The following is a 26,429-nucleotide window of genomic DNA, read 5'->3' on the forward strand; positions in this document are numbered from 1 at the left end:
CAGCCTATAAATAACGCCGAGCGCTGCCGTGAGAGGGCTCTAGCTTTAGGACGAGGGGCTGGGTTTTGACACAGCTCCCGCGGGACTGCTTAGGGAATGGGTTTTGGGGCAGCTGGCCCTGAGTACCTCTGGCTTCTGTTCCTTATGCTTTAAAATAGAGCTTTGAACTTGAGAAATTTGGAAGAATGGTTTCGGCTTTAAAATTCTTTGATTCTCATTCATTTCACTTATTTTTATGTAGAGAAGATGATGGGTGCTATATAGGCTAAATAGAGCATTTCATAGAAATTGATGAACTGTGCATAATGCAATAACTCCATCTGCCTTTGTGTAAATCACTCCGCACATTCATTACCTTCTTTCTTGAAGAGAGCCCTGGATCTTATTAATGGGAGTCATCATTTCATTAGAATTTATGGAGAACCGTATAATCATTCCATCGGTTGTTATTCTGTAGTAGATTGCTTAGTGTGGTTTTTTAATAATACAATTATAGGTAGTACATGGACCATAAACCTAGATTATCAAATTATTACTAAATAATTCAGACTAAAGCAGTGTTTTATGTGCCCAGTACCTAGTACTATACGTGATCTTTTCTTCAACACCTACCTGTCTTCCATGTTGGCTGTGTGCCCAAAGCTGAAAATGAGAATTCCAGCATGCTGACTGTTAAGAATCCCACCAGAACTTTCCAGTGTAATCTGCCAAACAGACAATGCATCTATGGATTCATTGATGAAATCACATCAGAAGGAATGAGAAGTGCAAGGCCTGTGTGACTCATGCCTAGAGAGCCCAGGGCTTCACACTCAGCGTTTCAATGACTATTTTCATTGTATTGTGTGGCCTGCTGAGTTTTAAATATAGACGGTTCCACAGTAGGTCATTTGTGATGTCCTTGTAACTCAACTCAGGAAAAAAAAAATGTAGCTGGACGGAATCTGGAAAATTGTTATGGAAGCTTTAGCGAGAGGTTACTAGAGGCTAGGAGTGAATTTTGTGGGGCCTGTTGAAGCTTTTGAGGCTAGAGAGTCAGTGTTACTTTTTGTTGTTTGTACAAAACCGTGGCACCTTGGAAAGGGCAATGAAGACTTGCTTCACAAACCATGGTAATCAGCCTTACCCCACGGTGCTACATTCTACCCCAAAGAACAAATTTAAGCACATTAAAAATGGGAGGGATTACCTTTGGCTGAGGAAGGCGCTGGAGGCTAATGGGTAAATGTATGTTCTTGGCGGAATGTTCAGCCAGGGTGGCCTGTCCAAAGCGTCTTTGTGCTTGACTACAGCGAGTCACAGATTGGGCATTTTATTAGTTGGAATCTGGTTTGCTGCGCACAATGTAATTCAAGTTAAATATGCAAGATTTCATTATCTTCACGTAAGTATTTAGTTTACTCTAGGAATGGTGTGGCAGAGTGGCATATTTGTCGAGGACTCTGGCTCTTCTGGCTTCCTCCTCTTTTGTGTCTAGAGTTGGGCACTTATTAGCACTTATTATTCTAACAACAACATGGATGCTGGGGCTACGGCTCCTTTCAGAAAGCATGAAGGAGAAAGGGGAGGAAGAGCAGGATGCAGTTCCTTTCTTTAAGGATGCCTGCAGGAGGCTTGATGTGTCAATTCAGGTTATTCCCCCCCTGCCTGAACTTCAGAGCAGTGGGCTACTGTCCTGCAAGGGAGGCTAAATGCATGTGAAGTTGTTATTCTCCAAAACCTCTTGCTCAGTTAAAAGACAAAGCTTGTTACTTCAAGGAAGGGGAGTCTCCTCAGTGTGGTGTAAAACTGTTTGTTTCTGTGTTTGTGCATACAGTTGATTCCTTACTACATTCCAGGTGTTGTGCCAGGCCCTGGTTGGCTCAGCTTGTGTTCCCAGGCCAGTCTGTGTGTTGCCTTCAGGTTTCAGGACAGGGAGACCAGGTCCTGCACTTGTGTTAAATAAATCTTATTTTTTTTGGATTATTAATTTTCTAGTAGCTGACTTAGTTCTGAAAGCATCCCTACTGTTCAGCTCCATTTCTTGGGATGCCCAGCATGCACCAGCCTCTTAGAGGGTCTCACTTTACTTCCTTTTCTAGAACTCTGTGCTCACAGAACACACTGTGTTCCCCAGGACTCCAGAAAAAAAAATTGGATCTTTTAACCAAGTGATGTCATGTGATAGGGATACAAAGATGCAAGGATATGGCTGGAGTAGAGTCTTTCTTTCTTTCTTTCTTTCTTTCTTTCTTTCTTTCTTTCTTTCTTTCTTTTCTCCTTCCTTCCTTCCTTCCTTCCTTCCTTCCTTCCTTCCTTCCTTTCTTGTTTTTTTTTTTTTGTTTGTTTGTTTGTTTGTTCCAAGACAGGGTTACTCTGTGTAACAGCCCGGGCTGTCCTGAAATCTATCTGTAGACCAGGCTGGCCTCAAACTCACAGAGATCCTCCTGCCTCTCCCTCTGGGTGCTGAGATTAAAGGCGTACACCCATCCTGGAGTAAGGTTTCTGAGACAGGTAGGGTTTCACAGGAGTTTCTAAGAACTGATTTTGAAGAAATAGTTAAACATTTTCAGTGTGTGTTTAGGATTGAACACAGATATTGAGCAACTACTGTTCCATTGAACTAGACCTGCAGCCTACAAGTCTTTTCAGGACTTGTAAAAATTTTCTAGACCAACAGGGCAGACCTACTCATTCAACAGGATGAGGTTGAATGTCTTCTAGGCTCTACGACTCTGCTATGAGCCGAGGATATGAAGATATGTCAGAAGTGGCCTCCATCCTCTGGCGGCCCCTGTTCAGGGAAGGGTACCCTTGAGAATCAAGAAGCAGGGTTCACCTGCCCACCCTTCCTTCCCAGTGGGTGCCAGGCATGGAAGCTGGCTACTGTCATATTTAGAACTTTAGAGAGCACACAATTCTCTATCAGTGGCAGGTGCCAGTGAAGGCTTCCCAGGGGCAGTGAAGGGTGAAAAGATTTTTCTTTAAAAGGGCATGATGGGAAACAAGGAAGGTGATAAGGACCGTGGGAACAACTTAAAGTTGTAGACTGGATGGACACCGTTTGGAGGGATAAAGACCAAAAGGAGAGCGGAACCAAACGTGCAGCCGGACAAATGCATTTAACAGGGAAAAGGAGAGGTAGCAAAGGAAGCCATAAGGTGCAAAAGGATACTTTATTTCATCTTTTTTAAATTATTTTTTAATATTAGTTACACTTTATTAACTTTGTATCCCAGTTGTATCCTGCTCCTTCATTCCCTCCCCACCCCATCCTTCCTCCCTCATCTCCTCCCTGCCCCTTTCCAAGTCCACCGATAGGGGAGGTCCTCCTCCCCTTTCATCTGACCCTGGTTTATCAGGTATCTTCAGTACTGGCTGCGAAGTCCTCCTCTGTGGCCTACCAGGACTTCTCTTCCCTTGGGTGGGGGGGGAGGTCAAAGGGCCCGCCATTGAATTCATGTCAGAAATAGTCCCTGTTCCCCTTATAGGAAAACCTACTTGGATACTGGGCTACCATGGGCTACATCCGAGCAGAAGTTCTAGATTATATTCATACATGGTCCTTGGTTAGAGAAACAGTCTCATAAAAGATCCCTGTACCCAGATATATTTGGTCCTTGTGGAGTTCCTGTCCTCTCCAGGTCATATTAACTCCCCTTTCTTTCATATGATTCCCTGCACTCTTCTGAAGTTTTGGTTATGAGTCTCAGTATCTGCTTTGATACACTGCTAGGTAGAGGCCCTCTGTGGTAGGCTCCTGTCCTGTTACTTGTTTTCTCCTACATCCAATGTCCATCCCATTTGTCTTTCTAAGTGAGGATTGATCATCTTACCCCGGGTCCTCTTTCTTGTTTATCTTCTTTAGGTGTATAGATTTCATTATGTTTATCATATCTTGTAGGTCTACATAAGTGAGTATATACCATGTGTGTCTTTCTCCTTCTGGGATACCTCACTCAGAATGATCTTTTCTATATCCCACCATTTGCCTGCAAATTTCATGATTTCCTTGTTTTTAATTGCTGAGTAGTATTCCATTGTTTAAAAACACCACAATTTCTGTATCCATTCCTCGGTTGATGAACATCTGGGTTGTTTCCAGGTTCTGGCTATTACAAATAAAGCTGCTACAAACCTCATGAAACTGAAAAGCTTCTGTAAAGCAAAAGACACTGTTGTCAGAACAAAACAACAGCCTATAGACTGGGAAAGGATCGTCACTAATCCTATATCTCACAGAAGGCTGATATCCAGAATATATAAAGAACTAAAGAAGTTAAAAAGTAATAAATCAAACAATCCAATTAAAAAATGGTGTACAGAGCTAAATAGAGAATTCTCCGTACAGGAATATAGAATGGCAGAGAATCACTTAAAGAGATGTTCAATGTCCTTAGCCATCAGAGAGATGCAAATCAAAATGACCCTAAGATTTACCTTACACCCATCAAAATGGCTAAAATAAAATCTCAAATGACAACACATGCCGGAGAGGATGTGGAGAAAGGGGAACCCTCCTCCATTGCTGGGGGGGAATGTAAACTTATACAACCACTTTGGAAATCAATCTGGTACTTTCTCAGACAACTAGCAATAGCGCTTCCTCAAGATCCAGCTATACCACTCCTAGGCATATATCCAAAAGATGCTCAAGTACACAAAAAGGACATTTGCTCAAAAGAATACTTTTAAAAGAGACACAGTGACAACCAGGAGAGATGCGCTCCCAGAAGTCAATGAGAGGGAATGTTGTCCAAAGAATGGGGTTGCTAGCAGCAGCAAGCATTACAGCTCAGATTAAAAGGACAATTATCTACAGCGAGTAGATTAGCCGTGGACTGGTGGCCAGGGTGGCATTAGTGACTTCAGTCATTGGGTTGAGGAGCTGGTGGGGCAGGAATCAGGCTGAAGTGAGAGAGGGATATACTGTGCTGTTAGCACTTGTTGCTCAGCTTAGCCGTGGGGGAGGGAAGCTGGGGAACCAGAGCCTGCAAGGAACAGTGAGCCCCAGAGGTAGATAAGAAGGGAGCCTGTGCGCATGTCTTTGGAGGTGCTTTCAACGGTAGGAAGCTGAAGAGGTGTGCTGGCTGTCTGAGTGTCTCTCTGTGGAGGAGTAGACTATCTCTGTGTGAAGAAAGGCTGTTGTAGCAGTCGGATGGAGAGGGGATGAACCCATTTCTCTACCACCTTGCCATCCTGTGGCTGCTCCAGATACGGTTACAGATTGAATTAAGTGTTTAAAAGTCAAGACTTGTGTTTCCATTATTTCTCTAGCTTCCACCGAGAAGAACTCTCAGCCTTTCGTGGTCCTGCCCAAGGCATCCCCGGTGTACCTGTGGCAGCCATACTTCAGGCATGCCTACTTCTGTTTCCACGAGGCCACTGAACAGCAGCGGTTCAGCGCTCTTCTGAATGACTGCATCAGACACCTGAATCACGGTAGGCTCGGCTGCTGGCTTTCCTAACGGTCGCCTTTTCCGAGCTGCCTTGGTCTGCTATCGCATCTTATCTGCTACCGTACTTCTTAGAGCCCCAGAAGGCATTGCCCTAGGGAAGGGAAGAGGGGGCCATGGGCAGCGAGTTCTGAGCACAAGGAGTCTGAAGTCTCAGTGGAGTTATCTGATGGCTTGGTGCAGGCGTGTTCTAGACTGTTTAGTCATTACCCTGGCCATTCTATTCATTGTATAATTCTTCCCACTCCATTCTCCTGCCCTTTTTATTTTGTTTGTTTGTTCATTTTTGAAGATTGTTTGATTTTGAATACACCGTCTTGCCAGGTGATACCAGTTGGTCTCTTACTCACTATGCAGCCCAGGCTGGTCTTGAACACATAGTAAACCTGCTGCCTCAGCCTCTTGAGCAGTGGGATTATGAGCATGTACCATCAGCTCAGATTTCATGGTGATTTAATTACATGCCAGCAAGAATGTGCCTGTTGTCTCTGGTCTTTACACCGCTTTTCATTCATTTCCTCATACATTCCTGTGTAGCAGTCACTCAGGAAAGGTCGGTGGCATGGTTCACTGTAGCCTGAGATTTGTTTGTCAATTAGCCATCATGTTGGCTAGCTTCCTATTGCTGTAGCAAACAAAGTTTCCGTTGGCTTACATTTTGCTTACATTTTGTGGTTGATTGGGCCTGTTGGTCTGGGCGTATGAGGAAAATGCCCATCTTAGCAAGAGGGAAGCAAGAGATGAGAGTGGGGTAGGGTCCACCATCTGCTTCCAGGGAAGGTCCTCAGTCATCTTCAAGACTTCCCACCACACCACATCCCTTGAAGATTCTAGACCAAGCCTTTAACACACAGCCCTAAGGAGGACTTACCTAAACCACAGGGGCAGTTCTTAAAACTTGAAGGCATATAAGATTCATGGGGAAAACCTGATGAAAGTCTGGGGAGCTAGCCTGGTGGTTATGAATGCTTGTTGCTCTCACAGAGGACCAGAGTTCCAATCCTAGCAGCTGCCTGTAACTCCAGCTCCAGGGAGATCTGATACTCTCCTCTGGCCTCTGTAGACACCTGCACTCATGTGCACGTATTCACACGCAGACACAGACACATAATTTAAAAGAAAACTAATCTTAAAACTTAGTTAGAGCGGGCTGGAGAGATGGCTCAGTGATTAGGTACATTATCTACTCTTCCAGAGGTCCTGAGTTCAGTTCCCATCAACTATATGGTGGTTCACAACCATCTGCCCTGGGATCTGATGCCCCCATCTGGCATGTAGATCGAGAACTCATATACATTCAATAATAAATAAATCTTAAAAAAAAAAAAAAACTTAGGTAAAGCCCAGGCTCTTGGGTTCTACTCTCAGACAGTCTGATTGACTGTGATTGGTGGGAAGTAGGATTTGCTTTTTTGACAAACTTCCAAGTGTTGTCACTGGGCACCCTCAGAATGGTGCTTTCGATGGCATTGTTATGCTTTTAGGTGTGGATTTACTTACTCATCTACGGGTAAATAAAAATTTTAAAAAGGATTTTTTTTGTTCCGGTGTGTCGTTTTTGACATTTATATGGACGTAGGTTTGTTTGGGCTTGGAGATAACTGAACTCTGTGTTCCTTGGCAGTTGGAAAGGCAGGCAGTCAAATGTCACATAAGTCTCTGCCAACCCTGTATGGGTTGGAGTAATGGAGCATGCAGAGCTCCTCTCTTTGGGAGTCTAAATGCAATGCAAACAGGATGGAGCAAGTACACCCACAAATTCTAATTTGATAGCTAGCAAAGTTAATGTGTTAAAGAGTAGCTAGAAGCCGCTGCCAAGAGAAGGAGTATGTACAGATGATCCCAACCCTGAAATAGCTTAAGTGAAGGATTTTCCAGATCACGAGGGTGCAAAAGTGGTACCCATCTGGGATGGCTACGTGCGGTGTGATGCTCTTTGTGATGCTCTTCCTTGACGCGGACAGGGAATGCTCCCTGCTACGTCACTAGCGCACTTTGTATATTGTGTTTTGTGGCTTTGTAGCTGACCAGTCTACAAGACGCCCGACCTGACACTCTATAGGGGGAACACTTTATTGTAAAATTGGTTTTACACGAAGGAGATGATTTTCCTCAACTGTAGGGTGAGGTAAGTGAGCATGTTTAAGGCAGACTAGGCTGAGCTGTAGTGTAGGTTAGGTGTATTCAATGCACTTTCTTAATCCCTTCCTTCTTTTTTTTTTCCCCTGGAGACAGGGTTTCTTTGTGTATCCCTTGCTGTCCTGGAACTTACTCTGTAGACCAGGCTGGCCTTGAACTCATACAGATCCACCTGCCTCTGCCTCCTGAGTGTTGGCGCGAAAGGCATGCGCCACCACTGCATTTTCAGCTCACGAGGGGCGTGTTGAGATGTTACCCACTGTAAGTCAAAGAGCACTGGAAGTCAAGCATGTATGTGGCGCTGAAGACATGCCAAGTAAGCACTTTGCCAAGCACGCAGCCATCCTCCAGCCCTGTGCGGAATTTTAAGTTTGTTTTGTTGGGGAGGTCTCTGAACACATGGTTTTTGAGCTGAGTACAAAGTAAAAAGTACCCCGCCACACGCACTGCAGCTAATTTTATCATACGCCTATTTCACGTTTGGAGGTTTCCCTGAGACCGTCAGTTCCACAGAGTGAAAGTCCCTGGTGCTACATCTCAGCCAGTTCTTGATATATATGTATGTATGTGTGTGTGTACCCATATGTACATGTGTCATGGCATGCATGTGAAGACCAGATGATAAATTGGGGAGTTTGTTTTTTCCTGCTATCACGCAGGTTCTGGGGATCAAACTCATTTTGTCAGGCTTGGCAGCAACTGCCCTTACCATAAGCTGAGCCCTCTTGCCAGTTTCTGAGTTTTAACATGTGCCTCAGTAGAGGCTAATAACAAATGTAATAACTCAGTTTTGCTACAGCAGCTCCAAGTAACATAATATTGGCTCTTAATGAGAACCTCTGTGGAAATGACTTCCTTATGAATACCATGCCTGTGTCTTTAATGTTTTAGAGACAGAGACTCGCCTGGCATTTGCTCAGTTTTCAATACACGTAGAATCTCTGCACTTCAGGTCTTGGTATAGTAAGAACACACGGCTGGCCCAAAAACCAGGAGACACCAAGTTGCGCTGAGCAGAGGCCGAGCTCTGCCCAGTCAAAGAGACTTGCTGCATTCCCCATTCCTTGTACATAATAGGAATTTCTCAGGGACTTTTGGATGGTGTGTAGCCTGCAGTGAGACTCCATTTATGGAAGATCTCAGTCAGTTCAGAAGCCAGCTCTGCTCTCTAGGACGTTGTCAAGACACAAAGACAATGAAGTCTAGTTATATTTCCCTGGTCCATGGCATATTCTTCAAACCAAAGACCGTTTGTTCCCCAGTGACTCTTCATGCAGACAACTGGGCATAGGCCATCATAGCGTCACAGAGAGCAGTCCTTGGTTGTTGCAGGCCAATGAGCTCATGGGGTTTTCCCATCTTGCCCTTCCCCCTTGGTCTCCCTCTCTTGTATTTGGTGGCACAATGTACCACTGTTTTTACTGAGTCACTTTTTCTGTCCCAAGTCACCTATTATTCATTGTGTGGTCTTGAATAAGCCATTAAGAGGCTCTTTCTCAAGCTGCCAGTTCACTGTGTTGGCCAGTTGTTTAGAAAGGGCTGATGAAACACTGCCTGTGACTAGGGCCTGAAACTCTGAAGGGGCTGCTGACACTGGTGACTTCTGCCTCAGTCAAGCAGAAGGACTCAGGCTGCTGGTGTCACTGCTCCACCGTTGAGCTCTGCTGAGAACGGGGCCCTGTGAAGTCAGTCACTGTTGGTCCCACGTGGGCTTCTTCATATGCATCCCCTAGTGCTCAGGTCAACACCAGTGCAGCCAGCCCACCTTGTCCCAAAAATGTTGGGTCCAAAATGTTCTGGACATTCATATCCATTCATTCAGAATCCACGAAGCACAAGAGAAGCACTTCTCTTGTACTTAAGAGGTATATGTTTTTCCTCTCTAACCTTGGCAAAGGTCCTATCTGTTAGTATGGCTGTCTGAAGATAGATAAGGACCAGTGGAGAGATCTGTGGTCCTTCGCCTTCCAAGGGAGGGAGCAGCCGCCAGGATTATTTTCACCAAGGAGCTCTGCGTGTGCTGGCTTGATGTAAGAAGGTCTCACACAAGATAAAGCTTCATAGGATATCGCATTCCAGCTCAGTTATCACATGGCATTCGTGTGCAGTAGCTGCCACCACTTGTCCATCTAGAATTCCCACTGTACTCCCCATCCCTGACCGTGTCAGGTGCCACACGGTGGCATTTATATTTCCAAGATATTCTGAGGCAGATTTTTTTTCTGCAAAACTCACTAATACAGAGCTGAACACAGGCTGTGCGGATGATGGTTCTTATCAGTGCGTGCCTATTTCTCCAGCTGCAAAGATGCAGGAAAAGGGGACCCTGTGCCTGGCAGGAGGAATAGGATAATTGAGAGCTGGGAAGCAACGCTGATTAGATTCTTAGAGGAACTGAAGGAATTCTGTGAGCTGGAGGGCATAGAGCCAAAAAAAAAAAAAAAAAAAAAAAAGGAGACCAGGGGAAAGGGGGCAATGGAGTAGATCCAGCAGGAAAGGGGCTTTCTGTTCTATACTAGGAATCTGGATGTTTCCCCCAAGAGTTGTAAGTAGATAAGTGACCTGATCCTCATTTACTTTCAGGGGTCACAGTGACTGCAGCATAAGCAGTGTGGATGGGAGAGTAACAGTTCGTGGTGCCAGGAGGCCCTTAGGAAGTTTGGGCAGGCAACAACAGATAGCTTGTCCAGACAGAGGGCATGAATTAGTGAGAGAAACTTTCAAGAGGTAGCCGTTGTTCTTGCCCTAAAGAATTTGGAAAAAAGAGAACGTCTGGTAGACACAGTATTACTGCGTGAATGGTGATTCTGCATTGGAAGTAAATGCTGGCAGCTTCTTTCAGCGATGCTGAGCTAGCCCGAAGGACACAGCACTAGCCTGAGGAACAGCCAGAACTTCCACTGAGCAAGAGCCTGTGTTAGTGTGAATCATTGGAAACACTCAGGAAGAGGGCGCAGTAGCATATCTGGGAAGTATGAGGACCATGGGTTGAACAGGAGAGCCCAGAGAGGCTAAGAGATCACAGTGATGTCACTAAGGCCACCCTGAAAGCAATTCAATCACACCTCCTAGGGCTTTGGTCATGGGGTGAGCCAGGCTGGATGTGATGTTATAAAGTTCATTTGTCAGTGTTGTGTGCTCCGAACTTTTATGCAGAACTCCCGAGTGAAAGCAAACCCTTTTATTAGATTTGATTTTGACACTTCACATTTTTAGGTGTTCAGTACACGTTGCTGAGTTAAATTGAATTTCAGAACAGAAAAAAAGGGCTTTACAATTCAAATGAGGTGCAGCCAATCCTTCTACTGTGTGCTTTATGTTCCTTAGCGCTCAGCAGCAGAGCTTGGGTTTATTTTCAGCATTTTAATATCTACACACAGTCTAGTAATATCTACAAAGCAAGTTTATTACTTGAGGGACCGTCTGGTGTGGGCACCAATCAATTCTAACTAAAAATACAGAGTGAATTTTCTTATGTAATGTATGAGGAATTTGTGGCATGCATGTTTACAGACAACAGATCTAGGAGCTGGCCAGTTCTAACTTAGGCCTAATCATTTTTGGCCATTGTACTACAAATAAACAGTATCGGAAGATAGCAAAATTAAAAAAGAAACTGCAATTTTTATAAGCACATCTTTGAATGCTTTAGCTTGCAACCACACAGTTGTGAACCCCTAAACACACAAGCACATACCCTTTATGAGCTGGGCACAAAGTGTTTGGTAACCACTGTTTCCTGAAAATGAGATGTCAGTGTCATATTCTGGAAGGGATAGTAGTCTTAAAGAAAATTGCTTAAATTCATTTTCTTTCTGCAGATCACGTCTCTCTGAGCGTCACTTGCGCTTATTGTGTGACAAAGTATAAATATCTATCTTAGCAAATATTTCCCTTTGTCCCTGTGAGTTCGAGATTTTCTCTGAAGTCATTACTTCTCCTTTTCTGGACCATGCTGATTATTTAGAAGACCCCGAAGTTGGAAAGAAACCTGTGGTTGCCCATTCTGCACCTTAGAGTTTACTTATCATAAAGCTTAAGCAGGACACTGCCTGTCGGTGGGAAGGGACCAGATCCTCTGACATGACCCTTCACATCTATTTCTGGTAGACATATTGTACTGATTCTTGACATTAATTTACAAAACAAACAAATAAACAAACAAACAACCCCAAGCAATCTTTGGGACATTTTGAACACACGACTATTAAATCAAACTACTCTTAAACTTAAATTTTATATAGCTAAGATGCAAATGTATATGATTTTATATGGTTTAAAAACTTACTGCATATGAGTATGTGGGCTGGAGCACTGTAGATCTACATCATGGATCTAAAGCATGCCTTTGTTATACTTATGCTTTGGGTTCTACTTAAATTAGTGTTCTCAAAGCAACCTAAGAGCTGGCAGTGGAAGAAGGGTCCCCCAAGAGGCTGGAATAATAGAACTTGTGCCTCTCAGGCATTAGGGTTCATTACCCTGGCACAGTGTTAGGTTTCTTGGTGCCTAAAGCCACGTTGCTAGGGAACTACATTTGAATACTTCTTGTCAAACAATGATGTTTCAGTGACACCAACACCCACTCCCCTTCCTCCTTCCTGCTTCTGCCGGGCTAAACAGTTATTTTGGCATGGAGGTCTAAAAATGATGCAGTTATTTATGATAGTTAAGGGTTAACCAATCAAACCAATAATGAAAAGAAGCAAAGAACTGAAGAATTAATTCGTGTAATAGTTTAAAATCTGTATCATTAATATGGGGTATATTCCAAAATCACTGGATTTTAAAAAATACTATTATTGCCTGTAGGAAAATTTGAATAGCTTTCAAGGTTTTTTTTTTTTTTTTTTAACTTGTAGTTAGGATATGTTAAGATTGAAACTCATTCAGAGTGAGAGAGACTATGTGATGGCTGCTTTAATATGTGCTAATGTAGTCAGCACCATGCAAGGAGGATTCTATTTGGCATATGTGTCTCTTAATAAGCAGTACTTGGGAGAATTTGGAGGAAGCTCTGGTACATTGAAGAATGAATGAGCTGTGTGTCCCTCATCCCATGATGTGAATAGATGTGAAGGGTGAGGAGGAAGAACTCTGACCAGGAGCTGTGGCTCATTCTATTAGCTGTTTGGAGGTTTTAAGTTAAATATTGAGTAGATACAAAAGAATGCTTATGAACTATCTAGCAGGAGTAACAAGTATTACTGCTACCTCTGAAACCTCTCACTGCCTGTTCTCCCTTCTTTTTTTTTTTTTTTTTTATATAGCATGCCATGCGGGATGTTCTGGTTGCTTTTCTTTACATCCTTATTACACACAAGTGGTGGTCTGGCACACTTTCAAACATGGAATCTGACCATGCCTTCTCCTATGATCTCTTTATTAATATTCTGTTCCAGTGTCTCGCTTGTGTTATTGCTTTAGTCGTCAGCCACTGGCTTTCAGTACCAAATCTATTCCACTGTATTAATATGCTGTAATTTCTGAGACTCAGTTTGCTGTTGACAGGGACCTGGGCTCCTTCCAGCATTTGTGAACACTTTCTGTTTGTTGCCTGTTTATAGGAATTTGGTTTTTATTTTGTTTATTCATATCCTAAGGAGTTTTCTCACCTATATTAATGAGTGTATATGGTATATAAGTTTCCTGTTGGTTAATGAGAGCCTCAGATCTAGCTGTTAAGTTCTTTAGACAGCCGGGGGGAGTAGCACCTGGGGAGGCCAGAGGCAGGAGGATCGCTGTGAGTTCGAGGCCAGCCTGGTTTACAAAGTGAGTCCAGGGCAGTCAAGGCTACACAGAGAAACCCTGTCTCGGGAAAAAAAAAAAGTCACGTCTACTTATAAAACAGGTTGGAGGGCTGGACCTGTAGCTTAGTGGTTGAGCACATGCCTAGCACACACGAGGGCCTGAGCTGGATCCCGAACTAACCATACTCTCCTTCAAGAAAATTAGAGAATGTTCCCGCTCCTCTTTCCCCATTTTTATAATATAAAGTAGTCTAGCTAAGGCTGAAATTATTCATAAGTTTGGTATTTGGCATCTTAGCTTAAGGCTCTTTTTTCACCCTTAAACATTTTTTATTAATTATTATTTATTACAATTTATTCGTTCTGTATCCCTGCTATGGCCCCTTCCCTTGTCTCCTCCCAGTCCTACCCTCCCTCCCTCATCTCCTCCCATGCCCTTCCTCTAGTCCACTGATAGGGGAGGTCCTCCTCTCCTTCCATCTGACCCTAGTCTATCAGGTCTCATCAGGACTGGCTGCATTGTCTTCCTCTGTGTCCTGGCAAGGCTGCTTCCCCCAGGAGGAGGTGATCAGAGAGCCAGCCACTGAGTTCACGTCAGAGACAGTCCCTGTTCCCCTTAACTAGGGAATCCACTTGGGAAACTGAGTCTATCCACTGCATCTGAGCAGGGGTTGTAGGTCCTCTCCATGCATGGTCCTTAAGGCTCTTTTTAAAAAATAATAATAATAATTTAAATTTTCTTCGACAAGTTCACATATACGTGCACTGTGCCTTGAGAATATCTACCCTCCTCCCCAACTTCCCTTTCTCCCAGGGTCCCTTCAATGCATTCTCGTCCCAACTTCATGTCCTTCTTTATTTTACTCCACTGAGGCATATGAGTGCTGCCTCTACGGGCACACTGTGAGCTTACCCACTGCAATCAGTGCTGTCTACCAGTGGACAGCATCACCCAACCCCAGAGAAGTAACTCTCCCCCTCAGCAAGCTGTCAACTGCTCACGGCGCCTCAGCCAGCGCTGGGGACTCCGTGTTGCCCCTCTCGCAGACTCTTTCTGAGGGAAGACTTTAAACCAGTGTCTTATAAATCGCTTTAGGACTACAACAGGCTTCTGTTTCATTTCACTGAGTATGGAATTCCGGGGTGGCCCATTATCTCTCTGTCATCACACTGAGCGAGAACTGCCCTCTGTGATCCTCTAGCTTCCAGTCACCCAAGTTGACGTATTTGCTGTCGGCTTAATTGCTTCTCTGGGAATAATTTAATTTATTTCAAAAACATTTCCTCAGCTGGGTGTGGAGGCTCACATCTGTAATCGCAGCACTTGAGAGGGTAGAGGCAGGAGGATCAAGAGTTCAAGGCCAGCCTCTGTTATATAGCTAGTCTGGGGCCGCACAGGTTTCAAAAACAAACACAGAGGTCTCTCTCTTTGCCCTTGGTATCCTGGGGTTTTATGAGAATGTATGTCAGCTGTGACTTTCCTTAGGTGCCGATAACACTTATGAATTGCTTCAAGGTCCTTTTTGAGTTGGGTTTCTCTAGTCTGCCAGGGTTGGTATGGCTGGGTAACCTCAGCACTGGAAATCTGTTCTGGCTTTAGAGGCTGGAAGCCCTGCATCATGATGAGGATAGTGAGAGGGGACCCACCGCAGGCTTTTCTCCTCGGCTGTCAGCCACTTCCCTGAGACCTGCCTTTGTCTTCACTGGGCATCTCCCCTGTGTCTGTGTTTGTGTTTAAGTCCAGGACCGTGTCTGTGTCCAAATGTCCCCTTCCTGCACTTTTGACACCTGCATTTACTTATATCTGTTTTTATTTATATATGTGTGTGGGGTGTGGGGGTCAGAAGACAGTAGTTGGTGATCTCCTTCCTGGGGCTGGGACTCACAGTATTTGGCAAGTAGCTTTACATTCTGAGCCATCTTGCTGACCCGAACTTCCTCTTTAAAAACACCAGTCACTCCAGATTAGGGGCCTACCCTATTCCAGAATGACCTCAGTTTAACTAAGTATGTCTGCAGGGACTTGGGTTCCAGATAAAGTCACTTTTTGGCCTAGGGTGCTGTACTTGGAAAACCACTCTGTCTCAAGGCACGCCTGTGAGGCTGTGCTGCTAATTGCATTCTTGTCAGGTAGGTGAACCAGTGCAGGCAGCTGGTTCAATACAAAGTTTTAAACCCAGGCAGTTTGACACCAAAGCTTATGCTCCTAGGAATTGATGTTTCCAGAGACAAGCCACACCTCAGCCTTAAGTTTTCCAAGACTGATTAAGATCTGGTGGAGAGTTGGAATGTTGCAGGACCAGGGCCACATAGGCTTGAGATATCTTTAGGCTCCTTCATGACTATTTGTTATCCATTTTTGCCTTTAGGCTAACAACCTTGTGACTGTCATAAGGTACCTTTTGGAATGCACTAAAACAGGCCACTCACTGGCTTCCTCCATCCAAAAACTACTAAGGCACCTGAAACCTGTTGTAGAAGCCTCTCTATTTTGCTTTAAGCCCACGCATCTGGCATCTGGCCACCAGTACATTTAAAGAGTCATTGATTTATGGCTTCTTTTGTTATATAACTATGAAAGCCTTTACTGTTTCCACATTGGAACATGCTGTTTAAGGCAACCTGAATCCATGAGCTCAGGCCGTAGTTGCTCATATTTGGCTTAAGAATAAACTCCTACTCCCTCTGAAGTGAGAGCTGTGGTTTGTGTGGACACTCTTCATTGGCAGGTACTTATTAAGCACGTACTATAAGCCAGTATTTGAGTAGCTGGTATTTAAGAAAAAAAATCTAATCCGGTTCCTGCTTGGGGCCTTGATGATTTGAGGTTAGTTATTTCAGGCTAAACTTGACATGGATGATTTCTTAGTATTGGTTTGAGGAGGAAGTGAATCACTGTACATCTATCGAAATTCAGGTGGCCATTGAGATGCAGAAGTCTTTGCTTTGAAACATGAAGTTGTGCCTTTAACCCAACTTTATACATACCATAAAGTTGCTCTCCAATACTAGATTCTTCTTTGCCTGTGTATACATTGCTGAGAATAATGTTGTGAGATACATTGCAGACATGAGGTTGAGAGCTCGGAGCGCTTACGTATTTAAACATAGACTATTTATGTTTTAAATGCGTAGCGTTTCCTTTCTCTTTCCTTCAGAATTCTTTTTTCTCTTAACTGGACTGTTTGTCTATTTGTTGAAGACAGGATCACACATAGCTCATGCTGGCCTCTAACTCATTATGATGTTCAGGCTAACCTTAGTTTTCTGAACTGCCTGCTTCAGCCTGCTAAGTGCTGGGACCACTGACCTGGGCCACTAAGCTTAGGAAGTAGATTCTTGGCTGCCTCTAAGAGGAGTCCTGCCTTGACCTGGTTTTGTTTCTCAGTGATTTCTTTCGGAAAATTAAAAGTCATATGTGAAGCCACCAACATCTAGCGGTCAACGAGACACTTCCGTTTTATGGGAGTGATGAGGAGGGAAGTTGGAGAGAAGCTATCTCTTCATACCCACTTTCACACCTTACCAGGCCAAACCACTCCCTGCCAACTTCCTTTCCTGCTGGAAATTAGGATGTGGTCTCTGGTGGGGCCAGCTGAGAGAAGAACTGAGGCCTATTTCATCTGTTCGAGGTGACGCTCACACTGCCTGCTCACTGTGATGGCCATCTCCAGGAGAGACAAAAGTTGGCACAAAAGCACCCTCATTAATGGGTGTATTGTCTAGACCATTGTCTTAGATTCTGGGGACAAAACAGAAACAAAAGGCTGAGTATGTGCAGCCAGCCCATTCTGTCAACAGTGGAGAATTTGTGGAATTATTTTCTCCTGGTATTGAAAGAGAGGTGGAATAAAAGAAACATGAAATAGGTACGTCATTTCTGCCCTTTTTATCCCATTTTATGTCAACTCTTGGCCAACCCCAAGTGGTTCTGTTCCCAAGAACATGTTGAGTCAGGCCAGACATCCTTCTGGGACATTTCTGATCACTGCCTGGTTCTTTTTTGATCCCTGCAAGGAGAGTAATTGTTGATAGCAACCTTTCTGTCATTCTTTTCCAAGACCCTTCCCCATGCTGGGGATTGAGCCCAGGGCTTCATGTATATTAAGCCAGTGCTCTGTGACTGACCTAAGCTCCCGGGTCCCTTTTCCAAGCATTAAGATATTGAATTCAACATTTTCAAATTTGAGAAGTCAGCAGCCTTTCCATGAAGTTTCAGGCTCTCTTTCGAGATAACAATGAGTCATCCTTGTTGGGAACAAGGTTGTTTGCATCTGGCCAAAACTTATTGCCTGAAGAATCTTAATGAAGTATGAGCTATGTTGCCTGGAACTGTGTGCTCTAGTTGCAAGCTGCAATATTTTGCAGCAAGACTACTGAGGACATTCAGTGTGGCAGGAGAGCAACTTTTGCTATGTGTACTCAAGGCATGTGTGTGTGTGTGTGTGTGTGTGTGTGTGTGTGTGATTGCGGTTACAAATTATCTTCATGGTTGGTCTTGCCTAACGTTACTGTCTCACAATTGTTGTGTGGACATTCCAGATATGCCAATAATATTTGGTGTTTGACTTTGAAATGAATCATGTTACTGGGTGCTGATAAATGGACAAGAAGAGAGATGAATTGAATTCTTTTTGTCTGGAAGAAGTGAGAAACTCCTGTTCCTTCTTCCACAGATACTTCATGAGCTAAGAGATCCCTAAGGTAGACCGCCAAGGGTGGCTATAAATATCACTGCTTTTCTGGTAGCTTGACTGATTTTTATAGTTGGGTTTGGTCATGATGAAGTGCGGGGAAATCCCCAGCAATGATGACTTACTTGCCAGCAGCCATGTCTAGTTTCTCTTCTCATTTCTAGTTTCACATGTGGTGGTTTAAAATTAACATTGTACTGTTCCATTTACCGGTTTATGGGCTAATGAAGATGTCTCTGGAGACACAAATTTCATAACCAAAAAGAAGGGAGCATATTTGAATTAAAAACACCATATAATAGGGAGCTGACATGGGTGCTAGGAACCGAATTTGGGACTTCTGGAAGAGCAGCAGTGCCCTTACATGGCTATCAGCACACCAGTTGTCGGGGGAGAAAGTTCTGCTTTACTTTGTTAAACAGAAAAGGTTCTTGGAAAGACAGCTTTCTCTCTTGACGATGCGATGGTTCGTCCACCCTACCTCCAACTTCCCAAAGGCGCATCACCTTGTAACTTCATGCTTCTCATCACCCATTGTCCTTCTGATTTAGGCTTTTTCTTTTTTTTCCACACAAAACAGTATTTTTGCATTCTCTTTTGGTTAGCTCATGAGAATCCACCTAAACAGGTTTCTAAGACTGGGCAGGCAGGCTGAATCAAGTTGCGCTGTGCCATCTTTTAAATTACTGATTCTCTGGCTGGATCACATGGGGTGTTCCTTCCTTTCATTAAAAAAAAAAATTTATTATTCTTTATACACCAGGTGACATTTTCCATTATAATTCTTTACAGCCACACTGGCGATTTGTAATTCTATTGTTGCTTTAGAATAAGTGACATCAGCAGCAGCAAAAGAAACTGGAAACATTTTCCACATGTGCAAACTTTTATCCCCACAGCAAGCAGCCTCTGACTGTCCTTGGAGATGTACCGGGATAACAGCAGGGAAGATACCAGCTCCCACTAACTCTGCCATATTCAAAGGTGTAATCACACCAGTTCATAGACTTAACTAACATATATACTAAAGGTCTATTGTTTACTGTATACTTCCTGAAGGAGTAAGATAGAAATGAAGTGGCTTGCACCTCATGGTTTGCCATATGTGCGATGACCTAATTAGTGACAATATACTAGTTAACACTGTGAATATTTTCTGAGCACGTGCTATGGGACAGTCACTGTTGACAGCAAGTCTTTTCTTTGGATAGCTTTCCTGACTTGCAGTGGAGACAGGTAAGAGAACTTGAGATGGCATAGTTGTCAAGTGCCAGATTCATAGTTCAATCCTAAGTGTTTGACTCTGACACACTGACTCCTATCTGCTGTTCGTTAAGGAGGTCAGGACCTGGATGTTTATGCTTGATTTTCCTCTACACATTTTAAGAAGAATTTCAAAAAGTAAGGATGCAAACAGCCAATGAGGAAATGCTCAAGGCTGTTCTGGGTGCTTACTACACTCTTTCAATCTGTTTGATAGTGCTGGGCAGAGGTAACTTTCGCCTCCATTTTATAGACAAAATGAGTCTCATGGAAATTGAGACAGTTAGGACCATGAGCTCTTAGGGTTAAGCCAACTGGCACCCAGATGCACGTTATTTTCATGAATGTGTTCAGACAAAGCTGAGTTCTGTGAGGTCTGGAAACCAGGTTATGAGACTGAGAAAGCTGAGAACGTTGGATTTAGCAATGATTTATGCCGGAGGAAGATTTTTCAAATAACCTCTGTCAGTTAGAAGATGGACCCTTTTGCTTTGCTCCAAAGGGTAAAAGTGTTCCATGGAGTCATAGGCTAGCTAGATTCTGAAATTACCAGTGTACTTGCTTGCTTCTTGGAATTTTATTTAATAAAAGTAGAAATTGGATGTATCATTTAAAATGAAGAAAACCAAATACAAGCTTATTTAAAGCCCCAGGGTGGCTTCTGTCACACACATCTTCAAGGAACAGTGCTTCCTGAACACTAGAGGTAAAGCCTTAGGCTGCTCTTCGACTCTCCAGATGAAAAGAACAGTCCTTATGATTAGGTTCACCTAAGAGCATAGTGTCAGTTATTCTAGAGAAAGATAAGGTCAAGCAATAGTGCGTGGGTGGGGTGGGGTGGGGAGTTGGGTGGTCTCAGTGCTCCAGGCCTCCATCAAACAGAGAACACCGGGCATGCCTGCTAGCAGTACCACCTGCGGGAGCACTGTGGAGAAGAGGTTAGTGATTGTATCACTAAGCAGGAAGTTCCCGTCACTCCTCCGAGGAGGCAGGTGATGTCAGACTGATAGAATCTGGTGAGAGCTGGAGCACTCGCTAGCAAGAGGACCAGAGGGAGGAGGGAGATTAAACAGTCGGTCCACACCCATCAGTCGGTCCACACCCCAACCCACCCACCATCACAATGGCTGTAGTTAAACTTAGCAGATTGCAGCAGAGAGGGGGGTGGGGGATGGGGAAGACTTTAGAGAAGAACAAGGAGGGGTCTTCAGGTATCAAGACAAGTCTAGGTGCGAGGGCTACTGTTGGTTGGCACCTCCACACACCTGGGAAGAAGAAAAGCCAACTGAGGAATCGCCCCTATCAGAATGGCCAGTGGGCATATCTATTGGAGCATTTTACCGATCACTAATTAATGTGATATGGCTTAGGCCACACTGGACAGTGACACTCCTGGCTGGGTAGGCCTTCTGCTATGTGAGGAAGGTAGCTGAGCAAGTCAGGGGAGGCGAGCCAGTGAGCATTGTTCTACAGTCTGTGTTTCAGCTCCTGCCTGCAGGTTCCTGTCTCGGCATCCCTCCATGATGACTGTAACTTGTAAGCCAAATAAACACATCCCCATCTTCCAGCAATGAAAAAACAAACCAACACAGTAGACAGTTTCTCAATATGTGTTGAGTCTGGTCTCAGGTTGACTTTTACAAGAAAAAAGGCCATATTCTACTCTGAGTAGTGGTACAGTAACTTCGGGTGTTCCTGAATCTGTTGAGAAAATGATAGGGATTTTTTTTTTTTTTTTAAGGAGGGGTTGGTTTTTCGAGACAGGGTTTCTCTGGCTATCCTGGAACTCGCTCTGTAGACCAGGCTGACCTCAAACTCAAATGTCCACCTGCCTAAGGCATTCACCACCACTGCCCAGCAGAAATGTTTTGTTTTTATGTAGAAGCAAGGCAGGATAAAAAGACAGTAAGTAACCCTTAGGGACTGGGAAGGAAAAGGACTCCCTCACCTAGAAATCTGGCTGAAGCCTCTGCCGTTGACAATCAAGAGTTCTGGAGCAATTATCAATATGGCTTTTCCTCCTTCCTTGCTGTAAACCCACAACTCTCTAGGATCTCACCAGAGATCTCCTCGTTAACTCTTTGTTGTTTCACCCTAGTGGCCCCTGGCTTTATACAGTAGTTACAGCCAGGGCTCCTCTATAATCTTACTATCACAAGCAGAGAGAAGACTTCCTGGCCACCCTTGAGATGTAACCTGAGCCACCAAAATGTTAACTATGGCCAATGTTCAGACGCTTAGTTGTAACTCTTCCTGGAGAAGCCCACACCTATCCTTCATTCTTTCCCCAAGTCTCTGTCATTTATTTTTAATAGAGTCTAGCTCTGCCTCATACTGGCATGTCCTGAAATCCTCTTGTGCATTAAAGCCGAGGATGTGGTTGACTGGAACTGAGGTCCTAAAAGACAAAGGGAACTCCTCAGGCTGCTAAGGGTCTGTGATAGCTGACAGGTACCTCTCTAGCCCTGGCCACTGACAGAAGGACATCGGGACACTTAGTTTCTAATGATACCTGAAGGACGTACGGCGCTGGAGCTGAAGACGTGACTCAGCTGTTAAGAGAACTTGCTCAAGTTCCATTCCTGGCATTCGCATGGTAACACACAACTGTCTATAACTCCAGTTCCAGGGGATCCAAAGTCCTGTTCTGGCCTCTGCTGGCACCAAGCATGCACATGGTACTCAGACATACACACAGGAAAAACACAGATACCTAGAAACTATTTTTTTTTAATAAAAGAAAAAGAATGTGCAGTCTTAGGGAGAGAGGTACTGGAGAAAATGGCTTTCTGATCAATGTCACTGTAGAACACAGAACCAGGGTAACATGAGGACTGACCTATCTGCCTACCTTCCCTTTGCTCCACCCCCTTCTTCTCTCCCTCTCTCCCTCCGATTGTCCACATTCTTCTGCCAACAAATACTGACAGGGCATCTTTTTATCCCAGGCAATTGTTGGGAGTCCAGATTGGATGTTACAAACTAGTCATAATGAAGGGAAAAACTAATTACAAACTGACATGTGTGGAAACCACGTAGCAAGAAGTTACAAGAGATGGGTCTGATTCAGACTGTGTTAGGGAAGGAATCCGTGAAGGAATTACACGAAGATTAGCCTGAAAATCATGCGGGCTAGACCAAGACTTGACAAATGTGACCTGTGGGCCCAAGCTGGATGTCAGATCTTTTGTGTGGCACTCAGCCACAGTGTGGGATCATACCCGGGTGTCCTTATCTGCTTTTGTGTCCTGATAGAAACTGTGTGACTGGCAGAACCTGAATTACTATAATATTTTGCCTTTCACAGAAAATCCTGCTGATCTTTGGTCTAGAAAGTACTCGAGCAGAAGGTCTATAAGCCAACTGTGGTGGCTCACAACCAGAGCCCTAGCATTTGAGAGGCTGAGGCAGGGGGATTGCCATAAGTTCCAGACCAGCCTGGGCTACAGAGGGAAACCCTACCACAGAACAAAACAACAGGAAAGAAGAAATACAGTATTTAGTTTGAGTCAGGCATTTTCAGGGAGAATAAGGCAAAGGCACAGACTTTGGGAGACTGGGGCGTGTGTGTGTGTGTGTGTGTGTGTGTGTGTGTGTGTGTGTGTGTAAGTAATACTTTGAAGTGTTAGTTAATGACTCTTGAAGTGGACTTGAAGCAGGAAGGAGGCATTTCCTGAAGTAAGATTACGTATTTTGAAGGCATGTTCTGTGTGTGAAGAGCAGTGTCAGGCAGAGCAGATGTAAGTTGTGTATGGAGTCAGGCTATCTTGAATTCAAACCTGGACTCTAACACTTAGTGCCCGTGTTATTTTCATTGTTCTTCACCACCCTCGGCAGTAAGGCAAAGGCACTCAGTGCCCACCTGCATAGTTATTTTAGAAATTATGTAAGATTAATGTAAGGAAGTCATTACGAGCGACTGACCCAGAGTAAATGCTTTCATAGGCCATAGACATTATTACCAAGTACAAAGATAATCTCATAGAAACAATACCTCAGTTTATGTTATCTCACAAAATGATTATTATTTCTGTTTCACTTTCCATCCCAACCCAACATTTTTTCTTCTATCGAAGTTTAACCTCAAATAAAAGCGGCAGCTTGTAAATTGTTGTAGTTTTATTCTGTTGCGTTGGCTAAAAGCGACTTGGGGAGGAGAGGGCTTATTGGGCTTGTATTTCCAGGTCATAGCCCATCACTGAGGGGAGTTAGGGCAGGAACCATGGAGGAATGCTTAGACAGCCTTCTTACATAGCCCAAGACCACCTCTTAGGAATGATACCACCCGCAGTAGGGCAGACACGCTTGCATCAATTAATAAATCATGCCAGTCCCTTGTACACGTGCCCATCGGCCAGGCTAGGCAGTTCCTCAAAGGAGGATTTCTTATCAGGTGATGCTCTGCTGTGACAAACTGATAATTAGAGCTAGCTAGGATATAAATTGCTATTCCACAGCCTTCCGAAGGTGATTTCACAATATTTTGGATTTTTTTTTTTTGCATGTTTACAAAAGTGTATTTCCTCTGTAAGTCCCAGGTGTCTGTCTTTGTGTCTCCCGCTCCCACCCACCAGCGCTGTCCGCGGGTGAGTGCTCATCCCGCCGAGGCCTTGCCCATCTCGTTCACCTTCCCACAGCTTTGGCATTCTCGTGTGATCACCAACGCGTGTCTTCTCCCTTGTCACCATCTTGGGCTGCAGCCCTGAATTCATCCCGAGGCTTCAGTCCAACTCCCCTGTGTACCCCAGTCCTCTCCAGCCTGCTCAGGGGACCCTGTTCTTTGGGTCTTCTCTTGATGTCTGTCGCTTTGTTTCCCATTGTCTGTACATTGAGCACTGCACCATCCTGTTTCTTTCTGGAGAAGTGAGTGGCTGCTGGTTGACCAAGATTCTCAGAGCCATGGGGAGATCTGGGGGAGGGGAGTAGTGACGGGTGGAGACTGACTGCTTTGCTCACCAGCACCAACTGTCCCCTTTCCTTACCCAGACCTCAATTTCCAAAGCAATAACATTCCCACTATCCTGTGCATGAAACCGGCACCCGGGCTTTCCAGTTACATTGTGGGGTATCCATGTGTCCAGCATATGGCTCATGCATTGTGACAGTGAGACAGCATCATGAAAACAAGCACGGCCAGGCCAAGAAAACAAAAGTCAGAGTGGGTGAAACAGAAAACAGGTAGTGGAACTTGCCCAGTTTCTGTTTTGAATCGTGTTGCCTAGTTTCCACAAGCTACAGTGGTATTAGCGAAACAGAAATCGAACTGGTATTCTCTAACCCTAATGAATGTGGAAGAAAAAAAAGACACCAGAGCCGGAAATCATCTTACAGACGGTGTTTCATGGCTGTCACGTGATAGGTGGCAGTGGAAGGCGGGGAGGCTGAGTGTCTACCTGGGGGCGAGGAGGACCAGGGGCATTGATAAGAGCTGTGGGTGGGGACGTGCACATAAGAAGTATAAAGCCAGTGTTCCCCCCTCCTTGTTTTGTTCTAAAGTCTCATATAATATACACACAGTTTATATGAAGGCATACCTCAGCTCCTAGTGTAAAAGCCGGGCTAGTTTTCCTTGTTCTCTCCTTCTGATTCTCCACCAGAAATAAAACCGTACCTTCCGTATGTTTTCCCGTGGACATACATCCACGATGAGGTTTGTTGTTTGGTCACTGTTTAGAGAGTAGGAGCATCTGATCCTTATTCTCCTGCCTTTCCTTTACCTGCCCAGTGCAGCCTTGTGGGAACCTCTTCTCTTCATCGGCACCATTCTAACTCATCAATCGGCAGGCTGTAATATTCCATGGCCCGTGCTCTGCATCAGCTGACCATGCGCTCATCAGTAGCCTTTCCCTTTTCTCTCAGCTAGTAAAATCCATGATCATATTGACACCCTTGTACATACGTCCCTATGTTCTTATTTCTGTAAAGCTCTGCCCAGGAAGTATGGTTGCTGTGGAAGTGAATTTTCAGTGTAATAAATGCTACCGGGTTAATTTTCAGCTGGACTGTAGAGTTTCACATAGCACAGAAGACCACTGTCTTAGCGGCATCTTTGCAATAGGACTTCCTGGTCTTTATCCACATCGATAGTTGACAGGTTAAAAATGAATTTCTTCTCTCTTTTGATGGACCTTCCCTGGCTGCCGTGGACTCTGAGCATCTTAACCTAGTCACTGTCAACATTTGGATTTACTTTCCATGAGTTTTCCATTTTCATTTTCACGCATTCATCCTCGGGTTCTTTTGTGATTGTTTTGCAAGAGCTCTGTGAAAATTTACACATCAGCCCTCTGCTTATCCCCACTAATGGCATTTTATTCAAGTTCATCATTTTTCTGTTATCATTAACTCATTAAGTTAGCTTTTAATTAGAATATACTTTGCCGTGTGAAGATGCCTAATTTTTATATAGTCAAATATGTCTATTTTTTCTTATGTGCTGTTTTTGGGGGAGGGGTTATTTTCTGCTTTTGTTGAGGTTTTCCTTAACCTTGGATTATATAGGTAATTTTCTTATTTGTTTTTTAAATTTTTTATATCACTCTATCTATTTTAAATTATTTTATTGTATGTGCATGAGTGTATTGCCTACATGTCTATACACGTGTGTGCCTGGTACTTGCAAAGAGAAGAGGAGGGCATCAGATTTCATAGGAAGTTGGGAGTTCTTGTGGGTGCGAGGAATGGAACTTGGGTCCTCTGGAAGAGCAGCCAGTACTCTTTTACCTCCCCACCATCTCTCCAGTTCCCTGTATTGCTGTATCTCTACCCTGAAGTTGCTCATTGTGTGGAAATCATGCTTACATGTGATATTCACTGCTTCTCTTTAAGTGGATAAACAGCTGTATCAGTACCGTTTATGAACTAGTAGAACTTTTCTACTGAATATCACAGTGACATGCATTGTGATATTCTGAGGTTGTCAGATTATTCTGTGCTCCGCTAAGCCATGTGCTTATTCCCACATGGCTGCAGTTTTGACTTATGGTAGATTATGGGTTTTTTTTTGTACAATATTACACCTAATATGAAAATTTCCCCCTTACAATTGATTCTTACTATACTTTCTTGACTATTTTAAGCATATATTCTAATTTGTGAACTTGTGTTCATTGTAGCTAATTAGCTCCTAATGCCTGCTGGGATTCTAA

At 44.0% G+C, this 26,429-nt stretch overlaps 1 protein-coding gene across 1 annotated transcript in view; it reads left to right on the forward strand.

The window, feature by feature from the left end:
• The window catches only part of Niban1 (niban apoptosis regulator 1), a 152,693-nt gene that overhangs the window by 79,324 nt on the left and 46,940 nt on the right, over positions 1-26,429 (forward strand). The window contains exon 5 of the mRNA XM_021640023.2: positions 5,257-5,421. Coding sequence (XP_021495698.1) covers positions 5,257-5,421 — 165 coding nt within the window. The remainder of the gene's footprint in view (positions 1-5,256; positions 5,422-26,429) is intronic.

Source organism: Meriones unguiculatus, chromosome 11 (genome assembly GCF_030254825.1).
Source record: "Meriones unguiculatus strain TT.TT164.6M chromosome 11, Bangor_MerUng_6.1, whole genome shotgun sequence".
Classification (NCBI taxonomy): domain Eukaryota; kingdom Metazoa; phylum Chordata; class Mammalia; order Rodentia; family Muridae; genus Meriones; species Meriones unguiculatus.